Source organism: Chiroxiphia lanceolata, chromosome 3 (assembly GCF_009829145.1).
Source record: "Chiroxiphia lanceolata isolate bChiLan1 chromosome 3, bChiLan1.pri, whole genome shotgun sequence".
In the NCBI taxonomy this organism is placed as follows: domain Eukaryota; kingdom Metazoa; phylum Chordata; class Aves; order Passeriformes; family Pipridae; genus Chiroxiphia; species Chiroxiphia lanceolata.
The window spans coordinates 94725330-94742455 of NC_045639.1; the positions used below are offsets into that span (position 1 = coordinate 94725330).

The 17126-nt window shown below is 34.2% G+C and overlaps 1 protein-coding gene across 5 annotated transcripts in view; it reads left to right on the forward strand.

Annotated features, from left to right (window-relative positions):
- Window positions 1–17126, forward strand: part of CSMD1 (CUB and Sushi multiple domains 1) — a 1084078-nt gene that overhangs the window by 834853 nt on the left and 232099 nt on the right. For 4 of the 5 annotated variants that reach the window (XM_032681799.1, XM_032681800.1, XM_032681803.1 and 1 more), the window contains 3 exons: window positions 9506–9694; window positions 13457–13573; window positions 15003–15218. In XM_032681799.1, coding sequence (XP_032537690.1) covers window positions 9506–9694; window positions 13457–13573; window positions 15003–15218 — 522 coding nt within the window. The remainder of the gene's footprint in view (window positions 1–9505; window positions 9695–13456; window positions 13574–15002; window positions 15219–17126) is intronic. The other variant, XM_032681801.1, reaches the window with a different exon arrangement.

Consider the following 17126-nt stretch of genomic DNA (forward strand, 5'->3'; position numbering starts at 1 on the left):
ATTCAGTTTGAAAATGAACAAATGAATGTGAACAAATAAAATAAAATAATTGTATTTGTGTAAGAATAAATTATGTTTATGCTGTACTGACAGGTAATTCTAAAACTATTAATTTTGGAATTTTTTTCCTTCATGAGTTCTTCTGTCATTCAGAGTACTTATGGACCTCATTTAATCAAATGCAAAGTAATTTTAGAAACTTTCCCTCATAAGTAAAGATACATTGTTCTTTTTGGGTTTTTTGGGGGGAGATTCCCCTATCTTCTCTTTCACTTTCTCTCTTTTTCTGGTTTTAATACATTTTTGCAGTGCTGAGCAGATTTAGACCTTTTTTATGATGGTTCCAAAATGCAAATAAATTAATAATAATAATATGTCCTTGTAAACTACAGAATCATCATAAGAGCATTTTCTTTTAAATTAAATGCATCAAATGATGTATATTTAATGGTCTGAAGTAACACTGATCTTCATATGGTAGTACAGCTGTTTACTTAATTATTGACTAAAGAGAGCTTACATGTTTACTGCAGTTGTGCCAAACAAATGACATCATTTTTATCAGTTGTTCTTATTTAAAAACTGATCTGATTGCAGTAAATTTGCTCTACTATTGAATCTGGAATGAGTGACCAAACTTGTATTTTATAGCCACATCAAAACTTGGAAATTCTGCATAGCTTCTTTTAATTTTGGCTACAACATAATGGTAATGGCTGAATAGATAATAGTATGATAAACTGCAAGGGTACTAAATCATGTAAAGACAAGGAACAGTAGATAGGTTTCTGCATGAGTTTAACTCCAGATGCTGATTTTCCCTCTTTTTATTGGATCTAAATGTTTATGTTATGTTTCATAAGACAGTCCTTAAATATTTTGTTTTGTGTTTTATTTTAAACCCCTCATCAGGTAGATACCTTTTTTTTCTGTTAAAAATTAAACTAGTTAGCAACAAAATATCTTCCTTACACATTCTTAAAGAGGAAGGTCTAATTATGAAATTATTTAGAAAAATATTAATTTTTTGCCTCCGTTGAAAAATTTAATATCTGACACACATGGCACTAGTATTTCAGTGCTGTTTCTCTAGGTAGTCTGATAAAATGTCACTGTTTTCAAAGAACAAAACGAGGTCGAAAGACCCAATGGAGGTGTTGAGTCTTCTGCCAGGAACACAGGAGACTAAAATTTTATTTTGATTGTCCTTGGGGGCTTAAGTATCGAAGTAACTAGGGTTAAAGGTATCACAAAAGAGCTTCTATTTGTTTCGCATTTCTCACATCTGTAAAAGACAAGGTAGTCAATTGTAAGTCTTAAGAAAACTTTCCGAATATTTTCTTTGGAGGCTCAAATACCTGTCCTATTTGGAAGCATCCTAAAAATCTTCCAATTATAGTCATAACTTTGACAATAGATTAAATCACTGCACTGTGAAGCAGAAGGATCTTGATCTTGCTTAAAATAAAAAGTTCAGTATAAGCTAAACTGAGTTGATACTGAGATGGCAGTAATATTCTACTAAGTTAAATTATGCCTGTAATACAGCTTTAATGAAAATGTAACCCTTTAAAGGTACTGTGAAGGATGTGAAGATAATCTGTTAATTCCTCTCCTTAAATTTCAGTCATTCAGCCTTTTGATGGCACTTCAAACATAGCTAATACAAAACAGTGTAGACTAAATCTTATGCATCTAAGCAAAAAAAATTAAAGAAGTGCCTAAAATATTCCTTAAGTAAAACTACTGATAAAATATTCTTTTTTTTGTCAAAAATAATTTATCTTTAATCTTTTGACCAGCATACTTCATGCCTCACTTACATTTCCCTGATCTCTCAGCTTACCTAGTTATTTGGTCTGGGTGGGGTTTGGTTTTTTTGTTTGTACTTGTTCTGTTCCTCATTCTGTAAAGTAGGTTGTGCAACCTTAGTCTTTTACTTAGATGAAAACAGATAGAAATACTTTATCTACAGATTCTCTTAATGTAAAATCACCTATTATTAAAGTATTTTTGAAATTTTTCCTTCCTTAAATAAGAAACCATAATTTGTAAAGAAAATGGAGCAATTATTTTTAAAATCCAAATACTTTATTTAAAAGTTGATGGGTATTTCTGTATTAATATTTCCTTCTATCCTAAAATTTATCTGAAATATAGAACAGATATAATATTTTAGTCATGAAATGAAACAGTCATATTACAATGTACACCAGTATGTATTTGATAAACATTACAATTCTCTTACATAGTCAGGGAAATTGATTTGACATCAAGGATCACCAATCTTTGTAAAAACTTTCCTTATTGAGGCTATTGAAAAAAATCTAGAAAATTAGTGTTGTGATGTTTCTCAAATGAAATGTTGTCCGTATAAAAAAAATGAAGGCAATCTTTTATTCAAAGTGTATAAAATTAGGTATTTGTTTAGATTGGTTTCAGGAAAGAACTTTTTAGGCTTACAGATATGCAATCTTCAGGTACTTGACAAAGTGTTGAGATTATTCAGACAGCTCACAATCATTTTTAGCAATGATAACACAGAAACTAAATACTTTCTTACACTTTTTCATTTAAGGAAAACATAATTCTTTTAATAGTCTGGATATGAGGCAAAGATTTACAGAATTTTCAGTTGCAGGATGCGGTCAATGGAAAAAGATTTTGAATATTCAGGAAAAATTTTTTATATCGGTAGTCCATTTTACCCTGAAAAAGAAGAATCAGTGCAAAGCCTGAATAAGAAAGGCAGTTTTTGTGAAAGTGACCATGAAATAATATGGTTTATGATTGTTAAGAAATGAAAGAATGAAGCAACAGAGTTGTGATTAAATCAATGATTTTCAAAAATCTAAACTTCACCAAATTTGACAAATTGGTGAGTGAATGTCCTTATGCCCTTGTTAGTGAACTCTGAAAGTCCTTTATCAAATAAATTGTGTTAAAGCCCAAGAGAAAACCATTATTTGGCTTCTGTGGACTTTTTTTGGAGGATTGGTTTTTTTGTTTTGTTTTGTTTGTTTGGTTTGGTTTGGTTTAGGTTGGTTGGTTGGTTTGGTTGTTTTGAAAAAGATTTCTGTAGCTATTTAAAAATCCCTTTTAATGATGTAACACAAAAGTTAATAATGTAAATATTGGATATATTAAAATATAGCTGTGGATGTTTATCAAAGAATAACACAGACCTCTTAGCATAAAACAAAAAAAAAATCTAAGGTACATATTTAGTTCCAAGAACAAGAGACAGAAAGACAATAACAAAAATATCTGTAAATATATTCAAATAAGAGAAAAAATAATAATAACTACTTTATAAAAATTTGACCAAACATCAGCCGTCACAGGGAAGACTAAACATTTTGTTCCTGTTTTGCAACTTTTGTGGAAAAACTTAACTTTTACCACATACTTTACACAGATAAGTAAACATTTACATGGTTAGAGTACAGCATATAGAGAGAGGATACTGCACAATATTGAAATAATGAAATATATTTTATTCATCAGGAACTGTTGAAATTTTCTGTGGTATATGCAGAGGCAAAGCAGAGGCACCACTCCACTGAAAATTATGTCTGAAAATTCAAAACTCTAAGGAAGTTTAAAAAAATATTCACAAGTAAGGATGGAGAGAAAAAAAAAAAAAGAAAATATGAGGACCAGAAGGATCAAGGACATTAGTTTTATCATCAGTCTTGAAAGATACTAGTTTCAAGCTGATAAACAAAATGATAAGGAACAAATTATTTTTATTTGATAAAAACAGATTATGTCAAACCAATCTAATTTCTTTCTTGACAGGTTAACTAGTTTTGTAGATTGGAGAATGAAAAGGGAAGGAAACAGCTCTGCGTTGACATTTATAAGGCTTTTAGAAGTTTTCCAGAGAAAGAATAGAAATGTATATGAAATTATTATAGGTATGAGCACTTCAGTGATCACTGGAAAAAGTTTCCTAGAGATGTTGTGGAATCTCGATTCTTTGAGATACTAAAAATGCATCCAGACATGGATCCACCCAGGCAACCAGCTTTGGGTGACCCTGCTTGAGCAGGGGAATTGGACTAGATGACCTCCGACAGTTCCTTCCACCCTGAATTGTTATTTGATTCTGTGATGATGTGAAAAATTTCGAAAACTTTTATGTAAAAGAGCAACCAACATTTATTAGTAGTTCACTAACTCAAATTTGTAAGGATTCTACTGTGATCTGGCTTAGTTCCATAATTCTTTTGTATTTTATTAACAATTTTGATAATATAAGAACAATTACAATTTCTGAGAATGATTCCAACTTACAATTACAGCAAGCACTATGAGAAGAAGGTTAGAATTCAAAACAAGTTAGATGGACTGAAGAAACTGTCTGAAACAAAAGCAATTAAATTCTATAAAGAAACATACTAAGCCTAAATGGGGAAGAAATGACAAGAACAAATACAAAATAGAAGTACAATACAAAAAGATATGTGTTTTACACAGAACTTAAATAATCTAGAGAAAAATGTAGTAGTATTTAAAAAATAAAATCTTCTGGACATTGTATTTAACCATCAAAATAAAAGAATTTCAGAAAATACTTTTTTTTTTTTTTAAGAGGACTATTTTATCTAGGACTTGTTCAAAAGCTATTTCACTTCACTTGATGACCGGGGAGAATCGTGTCCAGTTTGGGACAGAGTTTAAAAGGAGTAGGAGGAAACTATGACACATAAGGAGTCATTGAAAGGTTTGTACTTGTTTAGTCTAGAAAAAGTTCGACTTGGCAGGCAGGAGGGAAGGTATGATAATAGTGTCATGTTTCTAGTGTCTGAGAATTGTAGCTAGTCCTGGAGTTCAGTCTACTGCCTGTGCTCCCTCTCAATCAACTCTTTACAACCATTTTCCAACCAAATATATCACTGTTGTGCCAGAATTTCTCATATATATTGTCTTTTTGTAGTCAGGACTCTAAGTACTGTCCATTATTGAGCTTATCTTACCTTATCTTCTATTAAGAAAAAACAAATCAAATCTTCATCCAAAGAAGCAAAGAAAAATTATTTGTTTTCAACTATGTTCATGGTTGCTAAAGCTTACATACTGAATCTTTTCCCTTGGGAATGAAACTCTGTTGCCTGAGCTGAGTTTTTTTTCTTTATACAGCACCACATTTTCAGCCAGGAACTTGGTAGTTGATAGATTTGTTATAGCTTTCTGTCTTCTTGCAAAAACCTGAAACAGCATAGCGAATGCAATCTAGAGTTATAGTTTCAAAAAGAAACTGATGAGTTTACCTGTTATATGTGACTCAGAATGCTAAAGCAGTTGATGTGTTCAGGCAGAGGTGGTAGGCTGTCCTAGGAGGAAGGAAATTTAACAGCATTACTGTGGACGTCCATTTACACTAACACTTCAAAATATGAAGTATGATGTCTCTGAAAAAAATTAATTTGTATCTATCAAAGTTAAAATTTCATACACATGAAATTATTTAGGGCACATACAGTGCAGAATATTATAGACTTAAAAGGGTTCTTTGAGACTATATTAAGCAATTTCAGCCAGGCGAAGGGAATCTAAAAATGCACTCTGTCAGCTAACATGGTACATTTGCATTAAGAGCATGCAGTCAAGTCTAGAAGAAACTTATTCATCTAGAATTTAAGTATGTCAGGGTTGCCTCATGAAAACTAGATCATAAGCTTTCAAATCTGAATTCTAAGTGAGGTATAAGAAGAGCTGGAGGGTATGGGGAATATTTTGCTGTGAAAGCTAGAGTCATTATTTATGATACGTTTATTTGTAGCCCTGCTTCCAACTCTCATATCTATAATTCTAAACCCTTCCCTTTATGCCCTAATAAATCAATTTTTTCCTTAGTTTTGAACTCCTCCTACTTTGTTCCTAAGGTTATGTGGTAGTCTTGAGTAAATAGAGCAGCAAAGAAGCATAGAAGTTGTACTGAGAGTACAGCTTCCACCAAAATAGTTATAGATGCACAGGCATCTGAGAGGACCAGGACCTCCAGGATGTGTTTAGGGGGCTAAGAAGCTAGGAAATGTGTAACGTCCTGCTATAGAGGATTTTGTGTTGTCAGCAGTTGGTTTTGCAGAAGGAACTTCTTTGGCATAAAGTACACTCTAAAATATCGTGTTAAAAATTCAGGTCACCTATGAGAAAGCACATAAAATCTTTGAAGACCTCAGGAGAACTAATCTTGCTCAAGGTTCTCACAGCATCTATGAGTGATAATATCATCCATATGAAATCATAGTGCCAAAATACTGAAATTAACGTGAAAATACTTAAGTAAATGAAACGGATGCCACTGCTTTGAGAATAAATCTAAATTTTATGTAAAAAACTGACAAGAAATTCTAAACTCAATAGTCCAGTACTATTTAAACAGAGACTCGACAAATAATTTTTCTAAATAAAGTAGAGTAAAATTGCCTGAATAGAAAGTGTTTACAATGCTTCCCCTTCCCCTCTCCCCACCATGATTCCTGTCCCTTTGTTGGTAAGTTTTTTCACAAGTCAGTGGCTTTTTGGGTTGCAAACTACTCTGCACAGCATCCTCTGTGTCTTCCTGTTGTCTCTGAGGCCTGACTATGTGTTTGCTAGCTACTGTTTTCAGTCAGCTTCTAGGTTTTTTTTTCTTTTACTGCAGGTTTCATGCTAGTTGAGACATTATATTTTGCAATCTTTTACTCACTGCAGCCAGTATCTTCAAGGTTTTCCTCTGGACATGCTCAGCTTCTCATAGAAGAAGGAACAGTGTCCCTTATCCCTCCCAAGCCTGAACAGATTCTACCTCAGTCATTATTGTTTCAGGAACACAACACAGTGTATGAGTGTAGGAGGCAAGGGTTTGGTTACAGGGGAGCTGCAGGAGTGGCCTTTTTTGAGGAGAGGCTATGGCTGCTCTGTGCTGGACACAGCTGGTTCCAGCTGGCTCCAATGGACCCACCTCAGTATACAGCCCATCAGCCAAGCTGGTGGTACCTCTGTGACAAAATATTTCAGAAAGAACAAAAGTCTGCATGGGTGAGTGAGGAGTGAGGAAAAGAAAGCGTGAGAAACAATCCTGCAAACACCAAGGGCAGACAAGAGAGTGCTTCAGGCAGATAGTCCCCTGCAGCCCATGAAAGAGACCACAGTGGGGCAGACATCCACACTGCAGTCTGCAGTGGACCTCATTTCAGGAGCAGGTACATATTCCCTGAAGGACATTGCAGCCCATGCAGGTTTATCCAGGACTGCAACCTGTGAGAAGGACCCACCCTTAGATCAGGGAAAAGTGTGAGGAGGAAGAAGCAGCAGATAGGAGCTGTTACAGACTGATCACAATCCCCATTCCCTATCCCTCTTAGGGAGGGTTGAGGAAGTAGAGAAGCTGTAAATGAAGGAGTGAAGTTGAGCCTGGGAAGAAGGGGGTTATGGTGGATTAACCTTGGCTAGATGCTAGGTGCCCAAATCTTAAAAACACCTTCCCCCCACCCCTCCCTTCCTCCCAGGCTAAACTTCATTTTCAATTTTATCTACCTCTTACTTCTGAGAAGTGAAGGGCCATGGGGAATGAGAGTTGTGGTCAGTTCATCACACATTCTCTTTGCTGCTCCTCTTTCCTCAGACCCTTCCCCTGCTTCAGCATTGAGTTCCTCCGGTAGGAGACAATCCTCCATGAACTTTTCCACGGGCTACAGTTCTTCACAAATTCGTCCAGCATAGGTTCCTTCCACAGCATCCAGTCCTTCACTAATAGACTGTTCCAGCATGGGTCCCCTGTAGGGTCACAAGTCCAGCCAGAAAACCTGCTCCAGCATGAGCTACTCTGTCCACATGTCCTCAGGTCCTGCCTGGAGCCTGCTCCAGTGGGAGCTTTAAAAAGGGTCACAGCCCTCTGGGCATCCACCTGCTTCAGTGTGGGGACATCCCACAATGATGCACCCTGGACCTCTATGGGCTGCAGGGAGACAACCTACCTCACCACGGGTTTCACCACAGACTGCAGAGGAATCTCTGCTTCCACACCTGGAGCACCTCCTCCCTCCTCCCCCTCCTTCGCTGACCTTGGTATCTCAAAGTTTTACTCTCACATATTCTCACTCTTCTCTACAGCTGTTGTTCTGCAGCAATTGTTTTTGTCCTTCTGAACTATGTTTTCCCAGAAGCACTACCACCATCTCTGATGGCCTCAGCTTTGTCTCAGCAGCAGGACCATTTTGGAGCCATTTTGGAGCCATTTTGGCATTGGCTCTGTTGGACATGGGGGAAGCTTCTGGCAGCTTCTCCCAGAAGCCACTCCTGTAGCCACTCCTGGTTACTAACACTTGGCCATACAAACCTGATACAGGGGTAAGGGGGGAGGGGGTGTTTTAGCTTTTGTCTTTGTTTCTCACCATCCCAGTCTATTTTTAACTGGCAATACATTATGTTCCTCAAACTGAGTCTGTTTTGACTGTGATGGTAATTATTAAGTGATCTCCTTGTCATTATCTTAGACCATGAGCTTCTTCATTTTACTTTCTATCTTATTTTCTCCCCCTGTACTTCTGAAGTGAGTAAAGAGAGAGCGGGTGAGTGGGGCAGCCAACTGAGGCAGCCAACTGAGGTTAACCCACCAAGGTGAACCCACCATACATAGCAACAGAAAAGAAAAGAAATTCCTATCATTCAAATAGAGAGTTTTTATTTCTTTCCCTCATGTGTATACATTGCATGATTATATGATTAAATTCCACAATTGTTTGCTATCACTTTGAACATAATGGATAATGCTTAGTTAATGAGCCTTCATTTGATAATTTTAGAGGTTTTTTTCTTCTTCATTGTATAGCGCCAGGTTTATTTACCAAATACTATTCAATTTCTCTTATAAGACACAGTTAGTAGAGACTCCTTTCTGTCAGATAAGAGTTATACAATTGTGTAAACTATATTATTTGTCTTTCTATTTTTGATGCATAGGATCATATCTGTAAGAATTAATAAGTAGTTTCTGAGTTCTTCAACTGCAGGTTTTTCACCTTTTTTTTTGCTATATTAAATAATCATTACTATGACAAGAAAATTTAATTGTCCTGCAGTATCAGGAACTGAATAGATGAAATGAAAAAAATATCATTTATATACTACCAAAATTTGTATTCATATTTTGAGCCTTAATATCTTTCTATAGCTTCAGATGACCAGTCCTTTTGTGTTTGTTTTTTTGTGTGTCTGTTTGTTTTTAGTTTTTTTGATTGATGAAATATACTTTAAAGCTCCAATCTTTTTCTACTTCATTTGGACTTCTCTATTCTATGAAACTGAAAATTGGAAAACTGTGCTCTGAGTCAATGACAACAACTAGAGAAAGTGCTTTATATCCCACATCAGTTTTCGGTCAATGCTAACTAGTATCTTTTGAAGGCTCTTTCTTCCTCCTCTCTTCCTCATTTTGTGTTTTGTTTGGGTTATTTTTCTGTGTACTATCTGAAAAACAAAGGGGTAAAAACCAAATTAAATCTGTGTGTTTCAGGTGTTACTCTGGAATCAGATTCCTGCCTTGACCCAGGGATTCCTGTGAATGGCCATCGCCATGGTAACAACTTTAATATCCGCTCCACAGTAACTTTTAGCTGTGATCCAGGATATACACTGAGTGATGAAGAACCACTCATATGTGAAAGAAACCATCAGTGGAATCATGCATTACCCAGCTGTGATGGTAAGTGTCAAGCTTTTCAGATGGTAACTTTTAAGTCCACAAAAGTTGATCTCCTATTTTTCAGAACTAATTAAGCTTGTCATTGCTACCACCTCCCGTAAATTACACCAAGATCCACACTTTTAAAAAATTATTTTACTGTTACTAAAAGCCATACTTTACATCTCTTTATCAACTTTCAGTCAAATACTGAAAAAACCCAGGCATGTATTAACAAATAGAAAAATTGAGATTCTTCCAGGGTGCCATTGTTCAGCTGTGAATCCAAATGGAGCCATACAACTAATGATTTCAAAGAAAAGCCAATAAACTTAATTTATATTTTAAATTTGGAATACTGAATATCAAAATGATTGCTCAAAATTTAGGATACTCAATACTAAAAGAGATGATGATCAGCCTATGTTAATTTTCTTAACATACTTTTGCTTTGAAATTTTAGTTAGTATATTAATGGGTTTGGGGGGTATGCAGTATCAAACTGTCTACAGCTTCCATGAAACATTTTTTAAAATGCTGAACTACTGTCATGGTTCAAGCCCAACCAGCAACAAAACCCCGCTCAACCACTCACTCACTCCTCCACCAGCAGAATCAGGGAGAGAATTGCAAGGGTAGAAGTTAGAAAATTTGAGTGTTGAGATGAAGACAGTTTAATAGAAAAGGTCAAAGCCATGCAACCAAGCAAAACAAAACAAGAAACAAATTCATTACTTCCCATGTGCAGGCAGGTGTTCAGCTATCTCCAGGAGATCAAGGTCCCATCATGTATAACAGTTACTTGGGAAGACAAATGCCATCACTTTGAACTTCTCCCCCTTCTTCCTTTTTCAGCCCATTTTATATACTAAGCATGATGCCGTATGGTGTAGGATACTCCTTGGATCAGTTGGGGTCAGCTATCCCAGCTGTGTCTCCTCCCAACCTCCCATGCAACCTCAGCCTCCTCACCAGTGTGGCAGAAAAGGCCTTGGTTCTATGTAAACCCTGTTCAGCAATAACAGAAACACCTCTATATTATAAACTGGCTTCTCAACACAAGTGCAAAACACAGCCTCATACGAGCCATTGTGAAGAAAATTAACTCTATCCCAGCCAAGACCAGCACAACTACCCTAGCAAATATTTCTTTGCTCTTTTTTATAATTGGATTTTTTGCTATATTCTTTTTCTGTGAACCACTGAATCAACTTATTTTTTTGTATAGAATGCTTGTACTTTTGCTATAAAATCCCTGTTACAGAAAACACGGAACAACAGCCAAAAAAGGCTCTTGCTTTAGTGAATTACTTACATCAATGAATTTCTAACTCCCTTTTCAGGTCCAAGATTTTCTTGGATTACAGTGGAACATCAGAGGACAAAGTTAGAGCTAGATTAACAAAGTATTTTAGTTTATCACTCTGTTTTAAACCGTTTTGTTAAATCTGAGCACTACTCTTCTCTGGCTTCTAATTCTCACTACACACTTATGGCCTCATGCACAAAATATATAAGCTACCAAAAGATTATTATAATAGTTATCTAATCTAGCATTCAAACTCGCTCATCTTGTAATCATTATAATTTATTTCTCCTTTAAGAGTGCAGAAAAAAATAATTTTTTAGAATTTGTTTTTATGGGCCTGTTTTGCTTGTTTGCTTTGGTGTGCTGGATTGAAGAACACTATTGTAGGAATCTTAACTTTGACTAATATCTTATTCTTTATTTATTTACTTTGTACTAAAATGTGTGGATGTATTTTTGAGTTAAAACACCGGTATTTATCTCTTTTGTTTGCTCATGAATGTTGAACTACAGGAAGCTCTTGTTAATTTTCAGTCATTGAAAGAGAGTTCTTATTTCCCACGTCCTTCACCCACTTCCAGTGGGTACAAGAGAAATTTTCAAACATTTCTGGAACATGTCCTCTAGGCAAGCAACATATAAGGATTATACACAGTCTCTTCTTTTTTCCTCACATATTCAACTAGTCTAAATCTAACTAGTCTAAAAAGATAAAATAAAACTCCTGTTCTATTAGGTAATCATCCTGTTAGTTTGCCCTTTGAGCCTCAAAAAGTTGTGATCCAAATTTTTGGCATGTGACAGATTTAGCTGAGGTTGAATTGAGTGTTTTGCAGTCATTTGCAGACTATTCATGTTCTTAAAATTGCAACTTCAGAAACTAAATCAACAAAGTAGATGGCTTTGGGAAAAACCCATTGCTTTGTTTCATGCCAACAAAGAAGAAATAGAACTGCATGCAGAGACGCGGTGGCTAAAGTTCCCTCTAAGTAATGTGTCATTCTCAAAATGTGTTAATGTCAAGTTAGAGCATGAAAATTATTTTTGATGGAGAGCTAAATTAAAATGGATAAATTACATGTTCTTAATTTAATCTTTAAAATATGGAAATTATTTTGAAATATTTAATATCTGCTTTAAGGACTGCACAGTTAAATATTTTTCTTCCTTCTGTGATGTTTACAGAATAAGATGGATTTTTAATGAATGTACTATTGTTCATTTATGGTACTATGAACCTGATAGCCGTAATTATGTTATTTATTATTAAGTTGTGTTATCAACCCTTTATTTACTGTGACTTTAGCCAGACATATTCTCATTCATATTTATGTGCAGAAATGCATATATGCAGATAAAACCAGGCTAGAAACATTTCCTTTCCTTCTACTTATTTATGTATATATAATACATAAATTCAAAACATTAAAAACTTTAACAAAAACCTTATAATGTCAGCATGTTATATCTATATGTATCTAATATCCATATCTAATATCTATATCTAATATGTATATCTAATATTTATCTATCTAGGTATCTAAAATATACATTACATGCAGGTACTGCAAGTTTATTGAACATTTTGTCATGTATATTTGCCATCTAGTTTATGGCAAAGTGTATCACTCAATGTGAGGAAGAAGACTAAAAAGCATCTTAATGCTTTGTTGTTTTATTGTTTAAATATTTAGTACATTAAAATTTTAAAAAAACAACAGCATAAAACCAGAGAGCAACAGATGAGTGAAAAGCGCAGTCATGCCATATTTATAAGATCTGTGTGCAATTCAGCATGCAAATCTTAAACTTTAATTAATTTACCATGCAAATTTGAGCAGCATAGTTAAGGAAATTCTAGTATGCATACAATGTTTTCTAGTTCTTGTGTCTTCCAAAATATTCAGTTCCAAATTAATTACTTATAATGGAACAATCTGAATCTTTGAAAGAGAGGAAAATGGACTTTTTTTTCTTGAACATCTCAGTAGATGTCAGAGACAAACTTTTATTATTTGAAAAACATAAACCTTTTTACTTAAGTATTTTCTTTGTTTAAAAATGCAGTTATATTTATACCTTTCCAAACCTTTAGTGCAAGAAAAATAGCAGCAAGATATTGATTTTTGAGTTACTTCACAAAAAAAAGAATCTTGCTTCATGTATACTACTGCAATAGGAATTAATACTTGCAATATTCTTGAATAAATTTGTACTTATTTTTGTGTTCTGCTAACTAACAAGGGAGTCTGTAGATGAAAAATAAACTCACTCTCAAGGACTAATGTAGGAATAAATAAATTGATGTCAAACATGAATGTTATGGCTTTGGATTAATTAACTTCTTATTTTAATATTTATCCCTATTTCTAATTTTAAGGGTAGCTCAAAAATGAACTATTTATTTATTGAAAAGCGGGATTTCTGTATGACTTCTTTTACTTCCTCCCCTTTTTTTCCTCCCTCTTCTTAAGCTCTATGTGGTGGATATATTCATGGGAAGAGTGGAACTGTTCTTTCCCCAGGTTTTCCTGATTTTTACCCAAACTCTTTAAACTGCACTTGGACTATTGAAGTGTCTCATGGCAAGGGTAAGCATCTAATATGAAGCACATATGCATATTAAATGTCTATATATTAAGAAATGCAGACACACATAGACAAAAAAATGTCTTTTATGAGTTAAACCAGCACTTTTTGCCATTCCTTTGAGGACGAAATTTAATTTCTCAAAATAAATATCTTCAAATATGGTATTTCCAGATTGTGTTTATTTTTCAAAAGCAACATTCTTATAACAGTTACTAGAGGAAATGGGTTTTCGTCTCAGAAAAATGGAAAAGAATAGAAGAAGTAAAATATGTGAAAATAATAGCTATTTGTTAAATAGCACTACATTTTTTTCAGTCAAAGATGTTAGGACCTTGTTCATAGCTCTTCACCATTGCTAAGCATGAAGAAACAGATTTGATCTGTGTATTCAGACTTAAATTATTAGGGCCAAAAATTAGATATCGTTATGTTATGTGTACAGTAGAGTAATATTTGAATACATAGCTAATCTTGTCAGCTTATCCATTAAGGAAATGTGTGCAATAACCTAGAGGAAAAAAGCCCAGAAACTACTAAAAATTTCTTACATACCATTAAATCAAAACATAAAAATTTGCTGAGAAGTGTATTGAAAGTTTCTACTGTTTAAAATCTTCTTACAGACTGGATTTTTTGTTTAGAACTCATATGACATTTTAAATCTGAAATATATATGAGAAGAGTTTCTAAGAAGAGTGTTGTTCCCCACAATAATTTTATTGCATTTATCGTATTTTAAAATTCATTGTATTCGAAATCTATTCTATTTGAAAACCAAACTGTAAGTCAAAATTTAACTAATTGCTGAGCTGGAGGTTGGCAAATGAAAGAACAGTAATGACTTCAGTAAAGAACCAGTCCCAGAAAATATGAAACTGTATATATGTAAGACTGTACATAAAACTTGTATACGCTTTGTCCTTGTTTATGGGCACTTCCCTGAAGTTTAGAATAAAAAAAGATTTGTGTTGGAGAAAATGCAAAAATAAAACAGAAATACAAAATTTTAACCAAGTATTAAAGTATGTCTCCTAGTTTAATTTTGAGGTCATGGTAGAGATTATTATTAAAAGAGACATACAGGACCTTGAATAAAACCACAGTCTAATAAGAAATTAAAAAAAACTAAACAATACAAATTTGGATTTTCATACTGCTGTATACAAATTATACTGAATACCTTCAATTCTGTTATGGGAACTATTGATTTAAAGTGAATTAAACAAGCATCCACTCTGCACATATTGATTGGCTGAGCACAAGTGCTTTCTGCAAGCTTTATTTTCAGAATTTCAAGTTTTGAATCCATGCAAAACTTTGTCTTAAGCAGTTTCCACATAATGTAAGAATTGCTTTCTGTGTCACCTATATGTGAATAAAAAAACTTCCTAAGTACTTTTTTTTCCCCCCTTTCTGATATTTTTAAAGGTGTACAGCTGGTTTTTCATACCTTTCACCTTGAGAGCTCTCATGACTATTTGCTCATCACTGAAGATGGCAGCTTCACAGAACCAGTAGCCAGGTTAACTGGCTCAGTCTTACCCCCTACAATTAAAGCTGGTCTCTTTGGAAATTTTACTGCTCAGCTTCGATTTATATCTGATTTTTCAATTTCTTATGAAGGTTTCAACATAACATTTTCAGGTAATGAATTCCATTCTTCTAAGTATTTTGAAATTGTTCCATAGAATTGTTTTACTTGTAGATAACAAAAACATGATGAACCACCAGTAAAAAAAAAGTTAATCAAAACTGTATAGTGTCTATCATAGAAAACTGGCTAAGGTTTATGGAAGTGGCGAAGAGATTGAGAACGATGTTAGTGAAGTGACTGTTTTAAGTCTTTCCTGTTCTTAGAGAACCATCAAATGTGCGAAAGAGAAGTTTGGAGGAAAATTAAGAGGAAAAAATTTACAGAGATAGAAGGTACCGCTTCACAAGAAAGTAACTAACTGGTACTGTCTTACTAACAGAAGTATAGAAACTTTAAAAAAGCAGTGGTGTGCCAACTCAGATTCACAAAGGAGTCTAAACTGAAGACTGATTTTGGAATAGCAAATGTTTATAAAGATAAAATGAAATAAAATATTTATTATATGTTGATGTATTTTTATAAATTACCTCTTTAAAATACTTGAAACATTTAGTTACTGCTTCTTAATTACAGTCTTCTAAAACTAGATGACATCTAAAATACATTTCTCGATAATTTTCTTTGCCTGTCTCTATTACTGGAAAGTAGAATATTTACGGATTTGCATATGAATGAATCAGGTGGTTTGAGATGCAGATGCACATGGGTATTCTGTGGAAGAATTAAAAAAGGAACTCATATCCAATTCCTTGAAAACCAATAAGTTTTGTTGAAATCTGGCAGTGTTTACAGACAAACACACTATGGATGAATAATATATCTCACTTAACTTGCTTATTTAAAAAAAGGGAAAAAACTCTACCTCACTGATTAAAGCAATAATGTTGGATTTACTCCTGTCAAATGCTGAAATATGTTCAATCTGGATGCTCACTGGACTTACCAAACCAGAGGTCAGCAGTTTCACAAGTTTGAAATGTAAATACAAGTGCTAAATTTTATCTCCGATAGTTTGCTTATCAATAACTCAAAATGGTAGATCACTAGGCAACTTGTAGAAAAACACACAAAATATTGTGGATGCAAGGAGGAAAACTGTACAGTAACAAAAAATGCAGATCACAGAACTTTTTAAACACAGTCAAAGGTTTATGCCCTACCTACAACTGTTACATGCATAGATAGCCAGTATATGCTATCATTTATATTAAAGATATATTTTGATAAATATTATCAGGTACATTAATTTTGTGAAACAAATGAGTCTGCTTTCTTATTTTTCCACAATCAGAATGTACTTCTTTCTAATAAGAAGTGTTTAGTGAGAAGGCTTTAATGTGTTTTGAATGTCATCTAACACAGAAAAATTCCCACGTGCCTAAGGGTGTGCCACAGGATATCTCCATGTCTACTGTAGCCTCTATAGTACTGAACAGAGGTAGTAGACCATGTGTTTCCAAAATTTACAACTTTTGCCAGCAGAAACTGGTGTGGTTTATAGATTCCCTCTAATATTCAGGACTTTCCTACAAGGCAGTTACTAAAGGGAGGGATTTCTTTATTTAGTTATATTTAGTTATATTTGACTTAATATTCAGTAAGTCAGCTGCTCAAACACTCCCTCAGATGTTAGTTTTTCTCCTGGCTAAATGGAGTCTCTTCCTCAAAGTAAGTGGATTTGACCCTATCTTCCACTGAAGTCCAAGGTAAATGTTTTAGAAAATGGCTTTTCCTATGTGAAAAGGAAGTGATCTCTTGAGTCTTTTGGATCATATTTTGAAGAATATAAAATCAGACTTATTGGGTTACATGTTAAGTTGATCTCTTTCAACATCTTTTCTCAAACAATGGTTGGTAGTGGATATCTAGGGAAGAAAAGGAAATTACAAACCAGGAAAACATAGTGATACTTCCCCAGCATACCCTGTGGGGATGAGGAAATGTGGCTCAGATATTTT